Source organism: Panthera tigris, chromosome C1 (genome assembly GCF_018350195.1).
Source record: "Panthera tigris isolate Pti1 chromosome C1, P.tigris_Pti1_mat1.1, whole genome shotgun sequence".
In the NCBI taxonomy this organism is placed as follows: Eukaryota; Metazoa; Chordata; class Mammalia; order Carnivora; family Felidae; genus Panthera; species Panthera tigris.
Genome location: NC_056667.1, coordinates 156,767,712 through 156,787,308, shown reverse-complemented (window position 1 = coordinate 156,787,308; position 19,597 = coordinate 156,767,712). Strand labels below are relative to the sequence as shown.

Sequence of the window (19,597 nt, the reverse complement as noted above, 5' to 3'; positions counted from 1 at the left end):
CAGATCATGGCATGTAAGATTCAATGGCCGATTAGTCTGCTTAAGTAAAATACCTTAGATTAAGGATCTAGCATATGCCTATCTTGACCTAGGCTGTCAATAAATGTAAGTGCCCTCTACCTTTCCAACCAATACCTGTATGCCTTTTATGTCACCCCAGCAGATATTGCCAACCAATTCCTGCTACCAGAATCACAACCCCAAACACACACTCCACTGTCTTCTGTGGCAGGAATTCAATCGTTAGGTCAAAGCATTTTTTCCAGCATGCATTTGAGTCTTAACCAACCTGTTCCATCTTATCTAGTTAGTTATATTTTCTCTGAAAATACACCACAGTAAAATAGTCCTGCGTATTATCACCTGGGATTCAGGTTTGACATCTTCTCTCTGGATAGCCTCTCCTACCAAGTGTTTTGCTAAGAGAAGTGCTGCGTTTTGTCTGTCAGGTGTATTCCTATCTGGTGGAAATGTGATGGACAGAGAGACTGCTCGGATGGCTCTGATGAACCAGTCCTTTGCCCACAGCGCTACTGCCCATTAGGCCAGTTCCAGTGCAAGGATGGCAACTGTACCAGTTCGCACTTCCTGTGCAACGCTCACCAAGATTGCCCTGATGGCTCTGATGAAGACCAGATTCTTTGTGGTGTGTTGAATTGCTTTATGCCTTCTTTGCCCATTTCTTTTTTTTTTTTTAATTTTTTTTTAACGTTTATTTATTTTTGAGACAGAGAGAGACAGAGCATGAACAGGGGAGGGGCAGAGAGAGAGGGAGACACAGAATCTGAAACAGGCTCCAGGCTCTGAGCTGTCAGCACAGAGCCCGACACGGGGCTCGAACTCATGGACCGTGAGATCATGACCTGAGCTGAAGTCAGACGCTTAACCGACCAAGCCACCCAGGCGCCCCTCTTTGCCCATTTCTATAGCAGATTGTGTGCGATTGTGATTCTGTGGGGATCTTCTGCATGCCGTAACCCAAAAACTAGTCCACAATCCTAGAAGAAATGTCGCGTCCGTACTATATTTTTATAAAGTAAGGTCTTTATAGGGCAAACAGTTGAGGTAGGTCGTATGTCATCTGCATTCCGTGATTCTTTACCATGTGCTCTGCATGGAAAGAATGCATGCAGGAGTCCTCCTGGGGCGCTAACATTGAGGGCGAAATGAGGGTTTCCCACTCTCATTTTAAACAAGGACACTCGTGTGTAATATTTATTTGTGTTTTCATTTTTAAAAGCCAAGAAGGAAACCCTCCAAACGAAAAACAACACATTAATAACAACAAACGTGAAGTTTGAAACATGTTGTCCATTAGGAGAACAGGGAGAGGAGAGGGTGAATTTAGTATGCCATCAGAGAGTAGTCTTGAACCCCTAATTCTGCATGCAAGAGAAAGATACTTATGAATATAGGAGACGGTCATAGTCAAAAGAGTAACCGACTATGTAGTTGTGCTGGTTGACAATAAGCGCATTAGGACATGAGTCCTCTGAAAAGAAATTGTGATCAGGCTCTCCAAGATCCATCAGCGTAAATTAGGAGCTTCTTTTCCTGACACCTTGCAACGCAATGCCCCTGCTTGCAGAGCATCACCGCTGCGAGTCCAACGAATGGCAGTGTGCCAACAAACGTTGCATCCCAGAAGCCTGGCGGTGTGACTCGGAGAACGACTGCGGGGATAACTCAGATGAAGATGTTTACAACTGTGCCAGCAGGATCTGCCAGCCAGGCTATTTTAAGTGTGCCAATAACCACTGCATCCCTCAAGGCTGGAAGTGTGATGTGGACAATGACTGTGGAGACTACTCGGATGAGCCAGTGTCAGAATGCAGTAAGTGGGAGGGACATGCATGACCCGGATCAGGAAACCAAGGGGCCCCTGCTTTGGCCCCATGGCACACTTCCCGTTGGCTCTCCCTGCTAACTCTGGCACTGCAAGGCCAAGTATGGCTTGCAGGTGGAACCAGACCCAGTTTTGAAAGTGTCTGATTCCTCCTCTCGAGACCCCGAACATCTTACTACCCAGAATATTTTGTATGTTTAGCGCTTTCTCATTTGAGCCTTAGGGCAACACTGTGAGGTAGGGAATGTATTACCAATTCCCATTTTACAGATGAGGAAACTGAGGTTCACATTAAGTGGATGATCACATTTGTATTTCATGGTAGACCTGACACCCAGGTTTCTTTTTGCTTCAAGCCTGGTTCTCCCCCACCCCAGCCCCCATAGTTATCCTGTAACTGGGATAGTGAAGAAACTTAAGACACTTTCTGTTCTTGGTAAATAGATCACACCTAAAACAGACACATGTTGCCAGAATTAATCCAGTTGGTAACATGATAATTGTTTACTCCTTAATATGACAATGGGGAGGTATCTTTTGGTGCTGTTTTCATGCAGGACTGAGACTTCAGTTCTGACTTTGCTATTTCCTCTCTTTTCAGTGAGCCATCGCTGTGACAACCATACAGAATTCAGCTGTAGGACGAACTACCGCTGTGTCCCACAGTGGGCTGTGTGCAATGGTTTTGATGACTGCAGGGACAACAGTGATGAGCAAGGCTGTGGTAGGAGGGGCTGCAGGGGTTGTGGGGGGAAAGCAAGAAAACCTAAGTGTCAGGTGCCATCTAGGAGATGAGAGTGCATTTCCCGTGTCATTATTGTTCATCTGTTTAGCTCTGGAAGAGCACCTTCTGATAACATGGCACATTTTTGTAGCATTTTATCAGATAATGGGGGGAGTTTAATTTATATCATCTTAAATGAAATCCCATCCCAAAGGATGTTGTAATTGGGCAAGATGTTAAGATATCAGGAACTTATATAATTTCTCCTAAATGTGGCATCCTTATTCACACTTGACAAGTTTAAATTGTCTAATTATATAGATTGATTAAAATTGATGGAAGGATGGTACAGAAAAGATGGGGTATCTGTCTCTAAAAAAATGACTCATCATCAGAGTATTTCTTATCTGAAGATTTTCATATTCTGAATGTCTCTCTGTCCATACCATCTATTAGAAAGCTGAAGTCACCCCAGCAACATTGACAGAACTTAGGGGCAAAAGGCCCAATGAATTAATAGAATCTGTCAAGGTTAGCCATATACTTTTCACTTGAAACCCGAATGTCTGTGAGTGTATATGCCAGGCTTAGTTGGAAGAGAGTAAGGAAGATAACAGGTTATTTTAACACCGAATTTAATGACACTGAATTTAATCAACTAAAGGCAATGAGATGGAAATGTTCTATTAGCTCGTGGCATCACTTAATCTTCCTTTCCAGGCCTTTGTTGCAAATTTACAAGCCAGATACCAGTTCATTTTTTGAGCAGTTTCTATGAAAGAGAATGAATCTAATTTGTAGCAGTTTCAAGTTTAAGTAGGATAGGTTCAGGTTAGCCAAAAGAGGGATATTGATAGTACATGTTGCTGGTGTTCCTCTCCGGGAGCTTTGAGTCTATGGTAGCATAATTCTCAGATTGTCTCGCAAGAAAGCCAGCACTACCTTGGCATTTCTTGACCTTTGGCTTCTGAAATCTTGGCAATGACTGTGCTTTGTAGAGGAGAGGACGTGCAAACCTTTGGGAGAATTCCGCTGTAATAACCACCACTGCATCCCTCTTCGCTGGAAATGTGACGGGCACAATGACTGTGGAGATAACTCAGATGAGGAAAACTGCGGTGAGTGTTCAGGGTTTTGTGTGCCACTAGAGCTGTGATGCTTGTTCTTTTTGTCCATAACTCAGTTGTCTATGCCATTCTTCCTCGATGGGTAGGATGACAATGACCTGACCTCTTGCTTTCTGCTGACTGCTACATTTCTACTTTTTCTTTGGATAAAGACATAAACATCTCCTTTTAAGATGCTTATAATGAAATTTTGGGGAGAAGGATGTTTACCCAAGTATGTTTTTTGCTTGTTAAACTTATTTATATCTAACTTTTTCTACAAAGAACTTGAGGTGACTTATAATAAATCAAGAACAAATATAACAAGATAAATAGAATAGAAAGAAAAAAAATCAGAACGAAGAGAAGTTAAGGAAGGAAAGGTGCTAACCCAAAGACTTTGCTTCTTAAGCACTTGCCCCAAAATGGCCTTAATAGCAGAGGAAAGAGATCTTGAAGGCTAATGGTTAAATGACTGGTCAGGTTTTAGTTCCTCTCTCCCAATGAAGGTGCTAACTACAAAGAATTGGATAGGGAGGTCAAGAAAAGGAATCCAAAGGTCTGGATCATATCAAACTAGATAGTCAGTCTTGAATAACTGGATGTATTCTGAAAACAACTTTGAGACCCTGCCCTGAACGTATTATTAGTGATTCATGATATACATGTCAATTTCAGATCGACTAATACGGAATGCATTCTTTTTTTTTTAAGTTAGCCTCACACTCAGTTTGGGGCGTGAACTCACAACCCTGAGATCAAGAGTCATATGCTCTGCTGACTGAGCCAGCCAGGTGAATTGTAATATGGAATATATTGTAACTTTGGTCACCTTTTGGAAATAAGAAGTGATCACCGTTTGCCATGGGCAATTGAGAGAATCAGAATGCTGATTGCACCTGCAAATATCAATTGGCTAAAAACTTCTTACATGAAAGTGTGATCCACTGGAATTTTAAATTTGAGAAAGTTCATGTTTAATTCTATTGGAGGTTATCTAGACTATCATGAAATCACCAATTATCTTGAGATTAAATCATATTTGGACAAACCTCTTAATAAAGGTCATTCTTTATATTCTTAAAATTGAGTTAGAAGGTCTCATTTTGGAGGGCAGACAGTCGGCCAGCCCAAGCAAATTGCTAGGACTTGGGACACAGGAGTGCCTCGCACACTGAGGGTATTCAGGCCAACTCACAAGTCTGTCTTCTGTGTGTGATTCCTGGTCCTCACTGATGGCTGTGTGGCTTTCCTTTTCAGTCCCCCGGGAGTGCTCAGAAAGTGAATTTCGTTGTGATGATCAAAGCTGCATCCCCTCTCGTTGGGTCTGTGACCATACCAATGACTGTGGAGACAACTCAGATGAACGAGACTGTGGTAACTGTCAGAGCGCTTTGAGAGGCTTCCCAGGGGTGGTGGTAGTAGGGTCAGCATTGTTGACAGAAGTAGGGACTTCAAATGCGACTTTATATGTTTTTTTCAGGGTAAAACAATTTTTTTTTTGTAATTTGTGTTATATATAAACCTTAGCATAACACAGTACCTTCTGTTCTGTATTTTCTATGCTTTTATTCTTAACTTACAGCAGTCTTGATTAATACAAGGGGGAAATGGCAAGAGATTTTTAAAAATCTCATTTTAACTTAAACATTTCCTAGGAGCAGACTTCAGTCTGCATTGTCCTTATAAATGACAACAACAAATACATTCATTTTTTCCTACTGCTCCCCAGAAAGTGGCCCTCAGGGATATATTACTGTAGTTCCCTGGTATAGGGGCCAGAGGATTAGAATAGGAATCATAAACCCCAAGTGATTTTTTTATAGCTCTTTACTCATTAAGGGTTGGGTCTGGGGATTCCGATTTGTGAGAGAAAGCTGGAGATTATTTAGTAGAGGAGAGATAGGTTGTTGAGTGGGGAAAGTGTATTTTTTGAGAGTTTATTCATTTGCTAACCACAAGTTGTGCATTTGCTGTGAGCCAGTCACAAAGTTTGGATAGTAATGTGATGAAGTACTTACTATATTCCATGGACCTGACTGAGAATGACAAGGCCTTCTGGAATGACAGTCTTTTCTCTTCAGAGTTGAAGACCTGCCAACCTGGATATTTTCAGTGTCAGAGTGGACACTGTGTGCCTGAACAATCAAAATGTGACGGAACCGCTGATTGTCTGGATGCCTCTGATGAAGCCACCTGTCGTAAGTTCTAGGCACCTGTGGTGCTGTTTATCTGAAATGAACACATATGGCCTAGTAGAACCTACCTCTCCATCAGCCACCACTTCTTAGATGAGAACGCCATAGGGATTTTCTATGCATTCATTGATTATCTATCAATGCATTCATTGATAATTTTCAGTTCACTTGGGATTTGAGTCACTGTATCCAAGTAGTTCATAATAGTCATTCAAGTGCATTTCATTAACAATATTTTAAATAGAAAATATAGTAAATATCTGTACTAAGAAAAATAGTTACACATTATTAACTACGATACAAATCATTAATTGGAAAAAAACACAGGTAAACAAGAATATTTGAGCAACGAATAGATGGGTATAAAGAACTGGGATTGGGTAGTAGAGCATTCTGAATTTATAGCACTAACATTTTTCTAAAGTGCATGATGGCATAAAAAAGTTCTTTAAAACGAAAGCCAATGTGATTATTCACATTTTAGTTTTTATGAATCACTGAATGTATATTCATTGTTGTTGATTGTCTGTGATGGATATTATTGATGTGGTTGCCACATCTTGAAACCTGGTTTCAAAGAAACTGTATAAATAGATGATGGGTAAAGCCAGTACTGACACAGCTGAAGAGTGGCCTTTGCCTCTAAAGAAGAAGTCCAGTGCTATCCACAGAATGACTCACGTCTTTGAAAACTGGGATTGGACAACTGTCCTTAAGAAGTATTCCCTCATTATTCCCTCATGGTTTCAGACAGGCAACAGAACATCTCGATGAATAAGGAAGAGCAGGCTATAATGGAAAGGGCTAAAGGAGAAATAGAAGCTAACTTTTCAAAACTAGTACTTTTTCTAATAATTTGAATTTGTCTCCTCCCCACCCACAGCCACTCGCTTCCCCAATGGTGCATATTGCTCGGCTACTATGTTCGAATGTAAAAATCATGTTTGTATCAGGTCATCTTGGAAATGTGATGGTGATAATGACTGTGGAGATGGTTCTGACGAAGAACTTCACCTGTGCTGTAAGAGGCAGAGAAAGGGCGGGTATGGGAGTGGTGTTATCTGGCAAAATCTCAGAGTTTCTTATGTGGAGCATGTGATACCAGAGAGCAGTTGGACAATTTTTGAATACTGGATGCATGAGTGGCATCACTGTGATTGTACTTGGTCTTTTGCCTTAGATCTGTGTTTGAAACATTCATCACTATTCATTTTTAGCCCAAGGATTTGACAAAAATGCCATGTCAGAATATTTCCTTCCCTTCAGAGAAATTTGATTAGGATGCATTATATTTTCACAGTGGCATCTCAACATTTTTCTTGCTACCTCTTTTCTTGTTAGGAACTGAGCATGTTTTGTTTTGCTTTAACTTAATGGATCTTGAAAAATATCTTAAGTATCTGTAACTTTCAAAGAAGTCCTTAGGAAGTTGCTCCCTCTGTAAGATCAAGTGCCCACAGCTACTAAAATTAAATCTTGGAGAGGCATAGACATAGCCACATGAAAAAGTAACCAACACTGTTTTATAGTGTTGCACCTGTCATTCACAGCAAAGTATTTCTGCAACAGTTCTATTAACAATAATTCCAGTGCCCCTGGGTGGCTCAGTCAGTTGACTATCTGACTGTTGATTTTGGCTCAGATCATGATCTCATGGTTTGTGGGATCAACCCCCCCCCCCCCAATCAGGCTCTGTGCTGGCATTGCAGAGCCTGATTGGGATTCCCTCTCTTCCCCTCCCCTGCTTGCACCGGTCTCTCTCTCTCTCTCTCTCTCTCTCTCTCTCTCTCTCTCTCTCTCTCCTTCTCAAAAATAAATGAACTTGAAAAAATAAATATTAACAACACTTCCAAGAATCAGCTCTTGGATCTGACTCCCCTCCCTCCCCCCCGCCCCCCGCCAACCAACCTTATTACAAGTTTCTCCTTCTGCTCCTGTGTGTGGTGCAAAAGCAGAAGGAAAATAAAACAGCCAAAGCCTTCCATGTAGAAGAAGAACACATATGTGTGTTGAGTTTACCCAATTCCAGGTACATGCATGGAGGACCATGCCCCTGTACCAAACAAGTAAGGAACCTGGGTTCTACCTTTGGGTTCCTCACAGGTGCACAAGCATCAGCAAGAAGTCTAATTCAACAAAATGAGACAGGGTTCAAATGTGAAATAGCAACTTTAATGTAAGAGAGGTGAGGGAATTCAGGAAGGAAAGTCTGTCATGGTGGGAAACTTCATGCTCTAGAGAGTCAATGACAACTGCAGTCAGAGGGACAAACAGTGGCCTCCTTGCTATTAGGGTAAGAGCTTGTGTAGGGTCCTGCCAGCCTCTGCAGCTTCATGGCTGTCATTGTCCCCCTCATTCCATGCTCCAGCTACAGAGATTTTGATTCAGGCCCAAACACCTGCCATGCTCTTTCCCCACTCAGAGCCTTCCCAAGTGAAGCCTCTTCTTATCCCTCCTCCCCCGGAACTGGATCAGGTCTCGCCAGTAGATGCTATCATAGCACATCTAGTTTGTGGCTCATAAGGACAAGCATTGTGGCTTTCTTTCTTTTTAAAATTTATTTATTCATCTGAGAGAGAGAAAGAGAGAGAATGAGCAACTGAGGGAGGGACAGAGAGAGAGGAGGAAGAAAGAATGCCAAGCAGGTTCCACACTGCCAGTGCAGAGCCCGATGAGGGGCTCAAACTCAAAAACTACCAGATCATGACCTGAGCTGAAATCAGAGTCAGAGACGCTTAACCGACTGAGCCACCCAGGCACCCCAGGACTGTGTCTTTCTTGTTTGGCATTGTATCTGGTTCCTAGATACAATGCGTGTACTAGGTAGTCAAGATGTGTTTGTCAGTTGGTTAATTGGATGAACAAATGAATGGATGAATGAAGCCAGACTGTTGCTGGCCGGGGAGCATTTTAGATACTGACCCGTTCTACTCTTAACGTGTACTTTTGTTTTGCCATCTTTCCTTTCTCAGTGGATGTTTCCTGTGATTCACCATACCGGTTCCGATGTGACAACAATCGCTGCATTTATAAGCACGAGCTGTGCAACCATGTGGATGATTGTGGAGATGGGAGTGATGAGAAAGAGGAGCAGTGTAAGCAAAAGTGAAAAAGGAGAAGGAAAGACGAAGGGCCCCAAATTATCTGCAGTTTGCAAAATGTACCTCTTGGATTTCAGTTCATTCTGTAGAGGCTCGAGTTGGACCTATGACAGTGGATCTCTGTTGACAGTTGTTTACAGACGTATAAACCTACGTGTTACTCAGATGCATCCCTGCCCGCTTTTTCCTGTCTGATTTGAGCAAGTCCCTTAATTATTCAGTCTTCATTTAAATATTCAATAAGCTTCCCCCCCCCCTTTTTTTTCTCTTAAAATGAGAACAAACACTAATTGCTGGTTGGCACTTCACAAATTAATGGTTTATTTGTTTTAAAGAAATGAAGTTTGACTACTTTTTAGCCTAGAGTTACTTCTTGCTAATGTAGGCATATGAACTTCTCAATGTCCAACCGAAAAGATCATGTTAAATAAGGCAGCCCCGGTGTAAACAGATCTTGTCTTACATGCATCTTTAAAATGAAAATTCATTTCTCAGAAGAGAAAAATAAGGGATTATTTTAAGATTGAAGTTTCAAACTGACTGCATTTAATGTTTTAGATATTGAAAAAAATCTCTGCTTCCCCATTTTGAGAATGTTTTAAAATCTATTCATTGGATGGGAGAGTTAATTAATTTTTTGGATAATTTACTTAGGAAAAAGTCAGCGAGGAAAATGATTTCCCCAGACTCCAATTATATTTTTTCCTTAAAGGATACTATTTGGGAAAATTGACATAAATGGCTAATTTTTCAGTTTTCCATCCCTTGTATTGATGTGGCCTTGGAATTCTCCCTGCCAGCTCTCATCCTGGAGGGGACATTGGGGAGGACACTGACACTATTGCAGTCCTCCAGTTGTACCCATTTTATGTTTTGTTTTTTTTTTTTTTTGCCTTTTGGCAGAGGCTAACCTATGGTTATAACATTGTTGCTATGTTTATTTGAGGTAGAGAACAAAAGGATGAAAACCCAGAAATAAAACACTTAAAAATTTTTGGGCAAGTTTCCCCCTACCCCCCTTCCCTTTCCATTTCCCTTACTGTTAATGCCATTTTTTTTTAAATGGATCAAGACAATTATAACACATGGGAAAATCTGAAAGTGGATAAAAGGGGCTGTAAACTTACTCTTCCCAAAGAGTAAATTGTTAGTTAAAGGAATCATGGCTTGCCATCACAACAGATAAACTGCAAATTTCAATAGCTGAAGATTGCAGAGGTTGATTTAAAGTTCAATGAAGGTCAGGCAGTTCTCTGTCCTGTAATTATGCCACCTGGAACACATAGTCTTCGAGGTTGCTGAGGCAGGAGAAGAGAGAAATGGAAGAGGTACACAGGTTCTTAATCTTCTGGGCCTGGAAATGATAGATGTTGCTTGTGCTTGTGGTCATTTGGTTGGAACTGGTCACATGGCCCCAATATGACTGCAAGGGGGACTGGGAAGCCCAGGGAAGTGCATGGATATTTAATGAATACCAATGATTTCCACCACAGTTTACCCTTATGTCAGTAACAATCCGTTTACACATTTCTTCCCATGCATAGAACTCCCTCACCCTCACTCCAAGGGATGTGACTCATAGTCCCATTCAGTAACTGAAATCTAGGAGCCCTGGACATAGTCCCATTCAGTAACTGAAATCTAGGAGCCCTGGACAGGTAGGCTGTAGCCCTGCTGTCAATTCCAGATTCGGTTCCCCTTGGTCCATAAATAAGTTTTATTTGTGTCCCCCTTGCCCCCAACAGATAGTGGTGGATCAGGGGGAAGCATAATAGAAATAAAGATTCCCACTGGGCAAGAAAGAATTAGAGATCTACTGCCTTCACCACTCTATAGCAATTCTGAAACACCAGGTGACACTAGGTGACACATGTTGGTGCATGGCAGTCCTGATTTATGTCTGTTGCTCTGGTGGAGTTATTAACAGTGCCCTTTTACTCTCAATTATATGGTTACCCTATGTAGACTTTGTGAAGGCCACTACAGTGGGGAGTGGAGGAGATTCACTGACGAGGCCATGGCTCTGCTCTGAGAGGAGCGCTGGGTCTATTGTCCCTCATTGTCTCCACACCTTGGGAGTATTTCCTTGTCTTTTTCCCTCTTCGTTGAAGAGGGAACAAGAGAATAAGCCCTTTTTAGGAGCTGCACAGCTTTCAGCCACTCCCTGCTTGTAGGTTTGGGGGCCCACGGGTTTTAGAGTCCCCATCAGAGTATTTTGGTTTGCTTGGTCATATATTTCCTGGAAATTGACAGGCTTTTCATCTGTTTGATTCCAGTCACTTCTAAAAGTGAAGAACCTCACTTTTGAGACATAGTTTTTGAATCTGCTTTCTTTTTTTGCTTTGTTTTCCCCATGTACCTTTGTCTCAAATGATCATCAGTTATCTTCAGGCCATCTAGAAAAACAGATGGGCTGTCATTTCATCCAAGTCAGGTTTTCCTGGGTCTTTCTGTCTCAATGACTTCTAAACAGCAGAATCTCACTGTTTGGGATCTAAATGCAGTCAGTTCTTCCCATGCATCTAGACTTTATTTTATTTCATTTCTGCTTATAAATCATCTGGTTCTTCCCTGAGCTTTTCTCTGTCTTAATACTATCTGGCCCAACTGGTAATGACAAGGAATGCACACTACTAACATTCTGTTTTCTAACCTCTTTCCATAGATTGACATGCTCATCGAGCAGTTGGTCTGCCTTCTGATTTTTTCCAAGTCACACTTTTACCAGATGTTTTGCCATTGCATAATATGGGTCTCCATCTTTCCTGCCTCCAATATTACTTTCCTCATTGCTTGCCTCCTGACTATGAAGCCAGTGCCAAATAATTTAGGTGTTTATAATGGAAGCGCTTTATATATATACGATTGAAGGTAATTAATACTAGCTGCTGCACCCAACAAATTTCAAACTCTCAGCAGTGAACCTAATGAAGACTTACTTCTCACCCAGGTAAAGGCCTGTGTAGGTTGCCCAACCCTCCTCCATCTTGTAACTAGGCCACCTGAAACACATGGCTTCCCAGGTTGTCAAAGCAGAGAGGCACGTGGGCTTTATTTGTTTCAGTCTAGCAGTGACATATCTCGCTTCCTACTCATAGCCCATTGACCAGAACGAGTCACATGGTCCCAACATAACTGCAGGGGGTACTGGGAAATGTAGGGGAAGCACAGGCTTATCTGTGAACAATAACCATCTTTGCCACAGAGGGAAGCATCTTGTTGCACAGAAGAGAAAGTTTTGACTTTGACTTTAACTTTTGTTCTTGAATTACAGGTGTAGCTTCGACCTCTAGACCTTGTAGAGAAGATGAATTTAAGTGCAGCAACGGACATTGCATTTCACAACATCTTGTATGCGATGATGTCGATGACTGTGGTGACCATTTTGATGAAACAGGTTGCAGTAAGTAAATATTTATTTCTAGAGTTCATTGGAGTAACTCAGGTTTACCTAGTGAAAGCATGCAAGAACATAAAGTAGACGATAACCACATAGTTCTTTTTAATTCAATTTGTGCTCTGAACTGCAGTCATAGCTACCTGTTACTGAGCCTTCACTCTACCAGACGTTGGTACCAGACATTTACTCTGTACCAGACATTGTGCTAAACAGTACATGGATTATCTTATTTCACCCTTGTAACAATCCTATGAGCTGGGTATTATTCTCTTCCTCAATTTTTTTTTTTTTATTTTTAATGAAGAAACTGGGTTACAGGTTTAAAAAAACTGGCCATGCCTTTTTGCTGTTAAGAGGTTGAGCAGGAATTTCAATTCTGATCTACCTAACTGCAGAGCACATCCTTCTCCCGTTAACTAGGTGCCTCTCAGCACCTGAAAGCTGTTTTTCATTTATGAGTCTGCATACTTTTTGACCATAAGCTAGATGCAGTATCCTTTGGCACTTAGGGGAAAAGCTTCTAAGGGGAGTTGATAAAGATGGGGATGTCACAGGGAGCCTTGGAAGGAACATTTATTTTTATTGTTAAAGTTGAGGGAGGATTTGTGTAGGAAAAGAATGATGAACACAACCAATGGGTGGTTCTAGTTCAATATTGTGACGGAAATGTTGGGATGACATGTTAATAATTTACACTTTTTTAGTCCTTTAGAGCTCTTATGAAATTCTTGCACATACATTATCTAATTTGTCACTCAAGTCAACCCCATTGGGTTGCTATTACTATGTCTGTCTATATAATCTCAGAGAGCTTTATTAGGACGTTGCTTGAGGTCATGCAGAGTGGCAGAGGCAGGATTCGAATAGTCCTGTGAGTCCCAACAAGACCTCTAGTTTGCTCTGCCACTAGCTGTGCCCTTTTGATCATCAACCGACCTCTCCAGGCCTCCGTTTCTTCCTAGGAAAGAAAGTTCTTCAAACTCTAGGAGCCCATGACTTAATCATCCTAGTTAGTTCCACAAGATTTCAACTTCTTGGGCTTTAAATGCTCTTTCCTGAGGCATCCCAAGGATTTCCTGGCAAATTTTCTCCTGTGTGAGTTACAAAGGAGGGTAAATAACTGGTCATAATGAGTTGATTTGCCTTTTATTTTACCCACTTCCTAGTGGGGCTTGGAGTTTTTGACATAACAATGTGACTTGATGAAATATTTTAAAAAGTATGAACATGACAGGATTTGCAAAACTAGGTGTTAGATTTGAGTCTAGATTTGGTGCCACAACTGACATGTGAACTGTCCCAGGAGTTTGGAGAATTTCCAAGTTGGGCATGGGTCAAACATTAGTTCCTCTTTTAGTTGCCATGTAAAAGGCTCACAATAGACCACAGTACTTTTAATTCAAAAGACATTTGATTAAAAGCAGCCTTTATTGAAAGGGAGTAAGTAGCATAAACATTAATTTAGGTTTGGAAGCAGCATTTTTTTTTTTTTTAGGTATTAAGTGGATATGTCATAACGAATTCAGTCTTCTGTGGGTCAATAATTTAAGACATAGAATTCTTATTTAAAATATCAGTTCTCAGGTGCTACTAATCTACTCGCCTTTCTTTTCCCTTTCTCCCCTTCTTTCTCCTTCTCTTTTTAATTTTACACTTGATCTTAGCCAAAAGGCCAAGAAGCAATCCTTTTAATTTTAAACAGGATCCCTGAGGTGTTCAGGGCATATATTTGCTTTTTAAAAAATATTTTAAAATCAAGAGAGAAAGACATTAGTATTTTTCTAGCATCATTGAAGTATAAAGAAAATAATTAGCCCCATAAAGGTAGATTGACTTGCTATTTCTCTGCTTAGTGTTCTTATTCCTTCATAAAATAGAAAATAGAGTGCCTATATTATAAATACAGTGTCATGTTTGGTTTTGGATAGATCTGTTGTTTGTGGATTAAGATGGTGATTGTTTTCAGATGAAAGAAGTTATAAGTTCCTCATATTTGAGGAAGAATCTTATAATGTTATATGGTTTCTGCTCTTGTTTGAAGGACTATTGCTTCATAAGAGTATAACTCACTCAAGGAGGCAATTGGTCTAGAAATGTTTACTTCATGGGACCTTTACTCACAGAAGATTACAGAGTCTAATTATACACATGAGACCCAGAGAGGTTATGTGTGTAGCTTAGGGCTGTCCAAATTAATAAAAACAGGTCACACTTATTAACATTGTAGTGGTGACATCACTACCAACCTTATAGAAATTTAAAAGAAATTTAAAAGGGAATACTATGAGGAACTTGATGTCAGCAAATTAGACTACTTAGGTGAAATGGCCAAATTCTTAGAAAGACAAAACAATGACATGACTCTAGAAAAAATAAAAAATCAGAATAGACTTATTTAGCAATGTGTAGTTCTTGAGAGCTAGACAAGACCTTTATTATAAGGCGTTCATGTATATAGCTTTGAAGTATGAACTTCAATGGCAACATTCCATTGAATACCATGGTACTTTATTTTGTGATTATTTTTCTTTTTTGAACTCAATGCTTTTAGTCATTTCAAACCTCATATGCTTAAATAGTCATTGTACCCTAAGGAACCCTCATTACCTGCTATAGGAGGCAGATAGATACAAATCTATTTTGCTTCAAAAGGACTGAGCCAGGAGATACCACAGTCTCTTTGGCTAAAATATTCAGAAGCCTGTGACCAAGAGAATTTCATTTGAGAGGCAGACAAAGATTGAATCCTTTATGGAGATAACCACCGCCCTTCCCACCCCTGGTTCCCCCATTGTCTCTCACTAGGTATGTTCATCTTTGTCAGCTTCCCTGTAAGACCTGGGTTGGAGGGTTAGATGGAGACTCAGGGTAAAAGATGCAAAGTTACAATAATACACAAATGAAAGCCAGATGGCTTTGACAGATATTGGCAGAGACAAGAATTCAGGGCAATGAGGAACAATGAACTGTGAGGATGGAGTATGAGTTATTAAAAGTCTTCCCTGGAGTATCTGGACCCCAGAACAGTAGGGATAACAAGAGTCATTCATATGAGCCCTATAAAAATGGACTATTGTTGAATTTTTTTTGTATTATGAAAGCTATAAAACCAAGAAAATAAATATTAACCATCAAAAGTAAACATCACTTGAATCCTATAACTAAAAGACAACTAATCTTAAAGTTTGGTGTACTTCTGTTGTCTTTTTTTGCACATGTATGTGTAAAAATTATTAATATTAAAAAAAATAAAGATACATAGTCTTTATGTAGTGTTACAATCTTTCCCTCCATTTTTGTTATAGATATTTCCCATGTCAAAGTATCATTTGAAATCATGAATTTGAATGATTGCCTAACAATCCATCATGTAGATAATCATAACTCATTGATTCTAAGATGCATGTTTATTTTCACATTTTAACATCTCTGAAACAAGGATCATTCTTCAGTTGATAACATGCCATAGTGTAAGTCCCAGAGTTTTTCTTTTTTAGTATTACATAAAGTAGTGCACCAGTGGTGGCTTACTCAGATTTGATAAAATGCAGTGTACCATAATTGTTCAAGTTTTCAAAATTTTATTATCAATAATTTATAATCCTTAGATAAATCATAGTGCACATTTTTATTTCTTTTTGAAGGAAAATGTATTAACATGGAAAACTGGATAATAGGGTCTGAATATTTTTAAAGTCCTGGGTTCATATATGTTGTTGCAAAATTCCTTTTAATGCAGGCCACTCTATGGTTCTTATAGCAGTGGTATGACTTATAACTGGCCAACACTTGATATATATGTGTATACATATCTCAGTTGGTCTTCTTATAACTTTATAATTTCCTCCTATTTGTTATGTTGCTCTAACCTGTATCAGTGTCCTTAATTACACCTATAATAGGATATATATTACATATATCATTTTATATATCTTAGTCCTAATATATATAATATATCAGATATTACATATCTAAATATATATAATAGCAGAACAGATGGTTACAGTTGTAAAGAGCCTCTGACTTCATAGTTCTGGACTCTGGAATTGGATGCCCTGAGGGTAAGCCTGGCAGTGATGAGTAAAATGGAAAAATTGCCTCAAGAATCTAACATTATATACATTTGTATAAGTGGCATTCAGGGTGTTACCAGATATTTGAATACAGGGGTCCTCAATCCTTTACAACGACTTATGGAAAGGGGTTATCTTGAGATGTCCTATAATAGGCTATAGATAAGTGTTTATACCTTTCATTTGTAACACTAAGATTGTTTTTCCAGATACAGGAAAAGAAAGATCATGTGCGGAAAATCTATGCGAACAAAATTGTACGCAGTTAAGTGAAGGAGGCTTTATCTGCTCCTGTAGACCTGGGTTCAAAGCCAGTATTTTGGACAGGAACTCCTGTGATGGTAGAGTATATTTCCTACAATTCCTACTTTTTAGGTTTTCCACTCATTCCCTTTTATTAAACCCCTGTTGAATTCCCTTAATGGGGCCAAACTCTTGGTTCTTGCTCATGAAAATACTTAAGTGCACCAGTAATTTTACTGTTAGAGGGTGACGATCAGTTCTGAGAGTATAAACTGTACGTTCATGATGTATGTAACCAATGATGATGTTAAGATTTTGCTCACTAATTTCTTGGGACATGAAAAAACAACACTCAGGAATGCTGATTACTTTTTTCCCATGCTATCTTGCCAATCCCTAGCAGATGGCTAGGCAGATAGCTCATCCTTAGTAATGTCTGCTGAAGACTTCAGTAATGCTGACTGCTTATTGTATCAGTGTGAGAGACCAGTTTTTTTAAATAAACACAAATTTTATTTTCTTCATCAAAGTCCAACAACATATATTTGTTACACACTTTCTTATGCCAAACATAAGTGAGTTCTGAGGTATGGGGTTAGAAGCTAGCTTATCAAGATGGTAAGGACTGAGTATGATTTTAAGTGTCTTTTCTTATTTGAATTTTCTGTTTCTAACTCATGATGTATCATACTCAGATGATTGGGACAGTTCTTTTGGAAGCTGAAGCTTAAGAACTCAATCAAAAAAAAATCAAATGAATGAGTCCCTTTCCTGAAGCTAGTGAGGGCAAGGGAACTGGAACTGAACAACACCAACACACAGCGGCTTTCCAAAAGTGAAAATTTTATTCTGCTATTGTAGAGCTGCACTGTTGCAGTTGAACCCCATCTTCATTGCTTCCTAGCTTTGGGACTTTGGGTTTAGGAATAGTCCATATTGCAGGGTCGCTCTGGAGGACTAAATGAGGGAAAAACAGCAGAGGCATGTGAAACCACATCTGACTCTTAGTAAGTGTTCCACAAATGATGGTGTCATGGCTTATTTTTGTCTGCAGCTTTCTCAGTCCGCATTGTTTATGAGTATGGATTTAAACAGAAGCAGGGTCTCTAAGGAATGGTTGGGAGCAGATGGTGCATATTTGCTTTTATTGTATCTACAGACATCAACGAATGTGAGCAATTTGGGGTTTGTCCCCAGCACTGCCAAAATACCAAAGGAAGTTATGAGTGTTCCTGTGCCGAAGGCTTCAGGTCTGTGAGTGACCGCTATGGAAAACGATGCGCAGCTGATGGTATGCTGGGTTCTGCTGGGATTAATCAATCGACTTTTAGAGAAATAAATGCTGATGAGTACAACATACCAGAAAATAAGCTTTAGGCTCTCAGTCTTATTTTTAATTCACCAGCTACTTCTCTTCCAATACCCATCCACTCTCTTCTCTCTCCTCTCCTGCCAGATTAAGACAGTAACTGCAATCCCACAACAAATACGTAGGAATTAAAATGAGAGTCAGGTATTATTTATTATTCTGGGCTTAGCATCTTGTCCACCTTGATAAAAACTTCAAAAAGTGGACAAGATGTCACCTTCCAGAATATTTACACAAGAAAAGCTTGCTTATAGGGTGGTGGTCAACGGAAGGAAATTAATGAAACCCTCCAGCTCCCACTCTAAGGTGTGGGAACCCTGTAATTCATGAAAAATAGTCTCATTCAGTTGGGGCAAGTCAAGGACATTCTGTTGGTAATTTCTTTTTTTACTGTTCATGGACTGCTGATCATAGACAGAAAGAGTCTGGCTCATTTATAATTTCAACCATTTGTTCTACATTTTAGGTTAATGCCAGTATCTGAGAGGCCTGATAGAAAGCAGTAATAAGTACTAGATAGAAATGACAAAAGAGAAAGACTGTGTGGCAGAAGTATTATATAGTCCAAATTTCCAGAGTTCTGACCAAAATCAGCATATCCCCGTCGAAGGGTATAGGTCTTCACAAGTCTTACAGATTTGAATTTGAAGTTTGTACTGGAGTTTAAAGAACTTGAAAAGGAAATCACATTTTTAAGATTTAAGAGTAAAATGGCTGTTCAATTTCTTTATACAAATTGGGCTTTTAAAGCATACATTTGATTAGCATACTTAAATATTTTACCCCCCAAACCTTCCTGACATTGAGTGAAAACTAGAGTAAAGGCATTTGAGCAGTTGGTCTGGTAATTAGGCAGCAAATTAAAAAAATGTTCAAGTCGTTTAACTAAGGAGATGACTGAAATAAATTCTCGTAGTCACATAAAGCACAATGTCAAGACAGAGGAAATATATAAAGTGAACTTTCAAAAGTTACTTAAATGAGATTTGATTGATATTATTGCAAGTAAATTAAATTTTAAAATTCAAACAGTGCACTTCGAGATGAGTAACCATTGAAATAGCTGCTTTGGGTAAGAACAAGGATGAGCTGTTTTTGTCATTAGCTGGAAGATAAATTGAATTGTGGAGCTGATTACCTGCTAAAACAATCATAAATTCTGTCAGTAAAGAGTAAGGAATGAGGACTTCCTGGTAAACTTTTAGTAACACTATACATATTGTATTTCTTCTGTGAGATTGTCTACAGTCTTGTGTTTTATTGCCAGTGAATAAAGAAAAAAAAATCAGTGAAAAAGAGGACACAGTCTAGGGGTCTCAGTCTTGCCCTGTTCTAAACCATCACCCACCGTGGATAGGAATAAAGAACTGATAACATCCCTAGCAGAAATATTAGCTTTCCACCTGAAAGTGGAGGCAAGAATGTCCACTGTCACAGATCTGGCAACCCAGTTGGGTAGTTAGCTCTACTGATTAGCAGAGATAGTCAGATTTCTATAAAAACTTATTTTTTTTTTTAAAGGTGGGAGGATACTTGC

The 19,597-nt window shown here is 39.6% G+C and overlaps 1 protein-coding gene across 1 annotated transcript in view; it reads left to right on the top strand.

Annotated features, from left to right (window-relative positions):
* LRP2 (LDL receptor related protein 2) overlaps positions 1–19,597 on the top strand; it is a 198,056-nt gene that overhangs the window by 158,616 nt on the left and 19,843 nt on the right. The window contains exons 55-65 of the mRNA XM_042994641.1: positions 450–646; positions 1,589–1,834; positions 2,448–2,570; positions 3,569–3,688; positions 4,937–5,053; positions 5,761–5,877; positions 6,758–6,895; positions 8,847–8,969; positions 12,250–12,378; positions 16,658–16,789; positions 17,851–17,982. Coding sequence (XP_042850575.1) covers positions 450–646; positions 1,589–1,834; positions 2,448–2,570; positions 3,569–3,688; positions 4,937–5,053; positions 5,761–5,877; positions 6,758–6,895; positions 8,847–8,969; positions 12,250–12,378; positions 16,658–16,789; positions 17,851–17,982 — 1,574 coding nt within the window. The remainder of the gene's footprint in view (positions 1–449; positions 647–1,588; positions 1,835–2,447; positions 2,571–3,568; positions 3,689–4,936; positions 5,054–5,760; positions 5,878–6,757; positions 6,896–8,846; positions 8,970–12,249; positions 12,379–16,657; positions 16,790–17,850; positions 17,983–19,597) is intronic.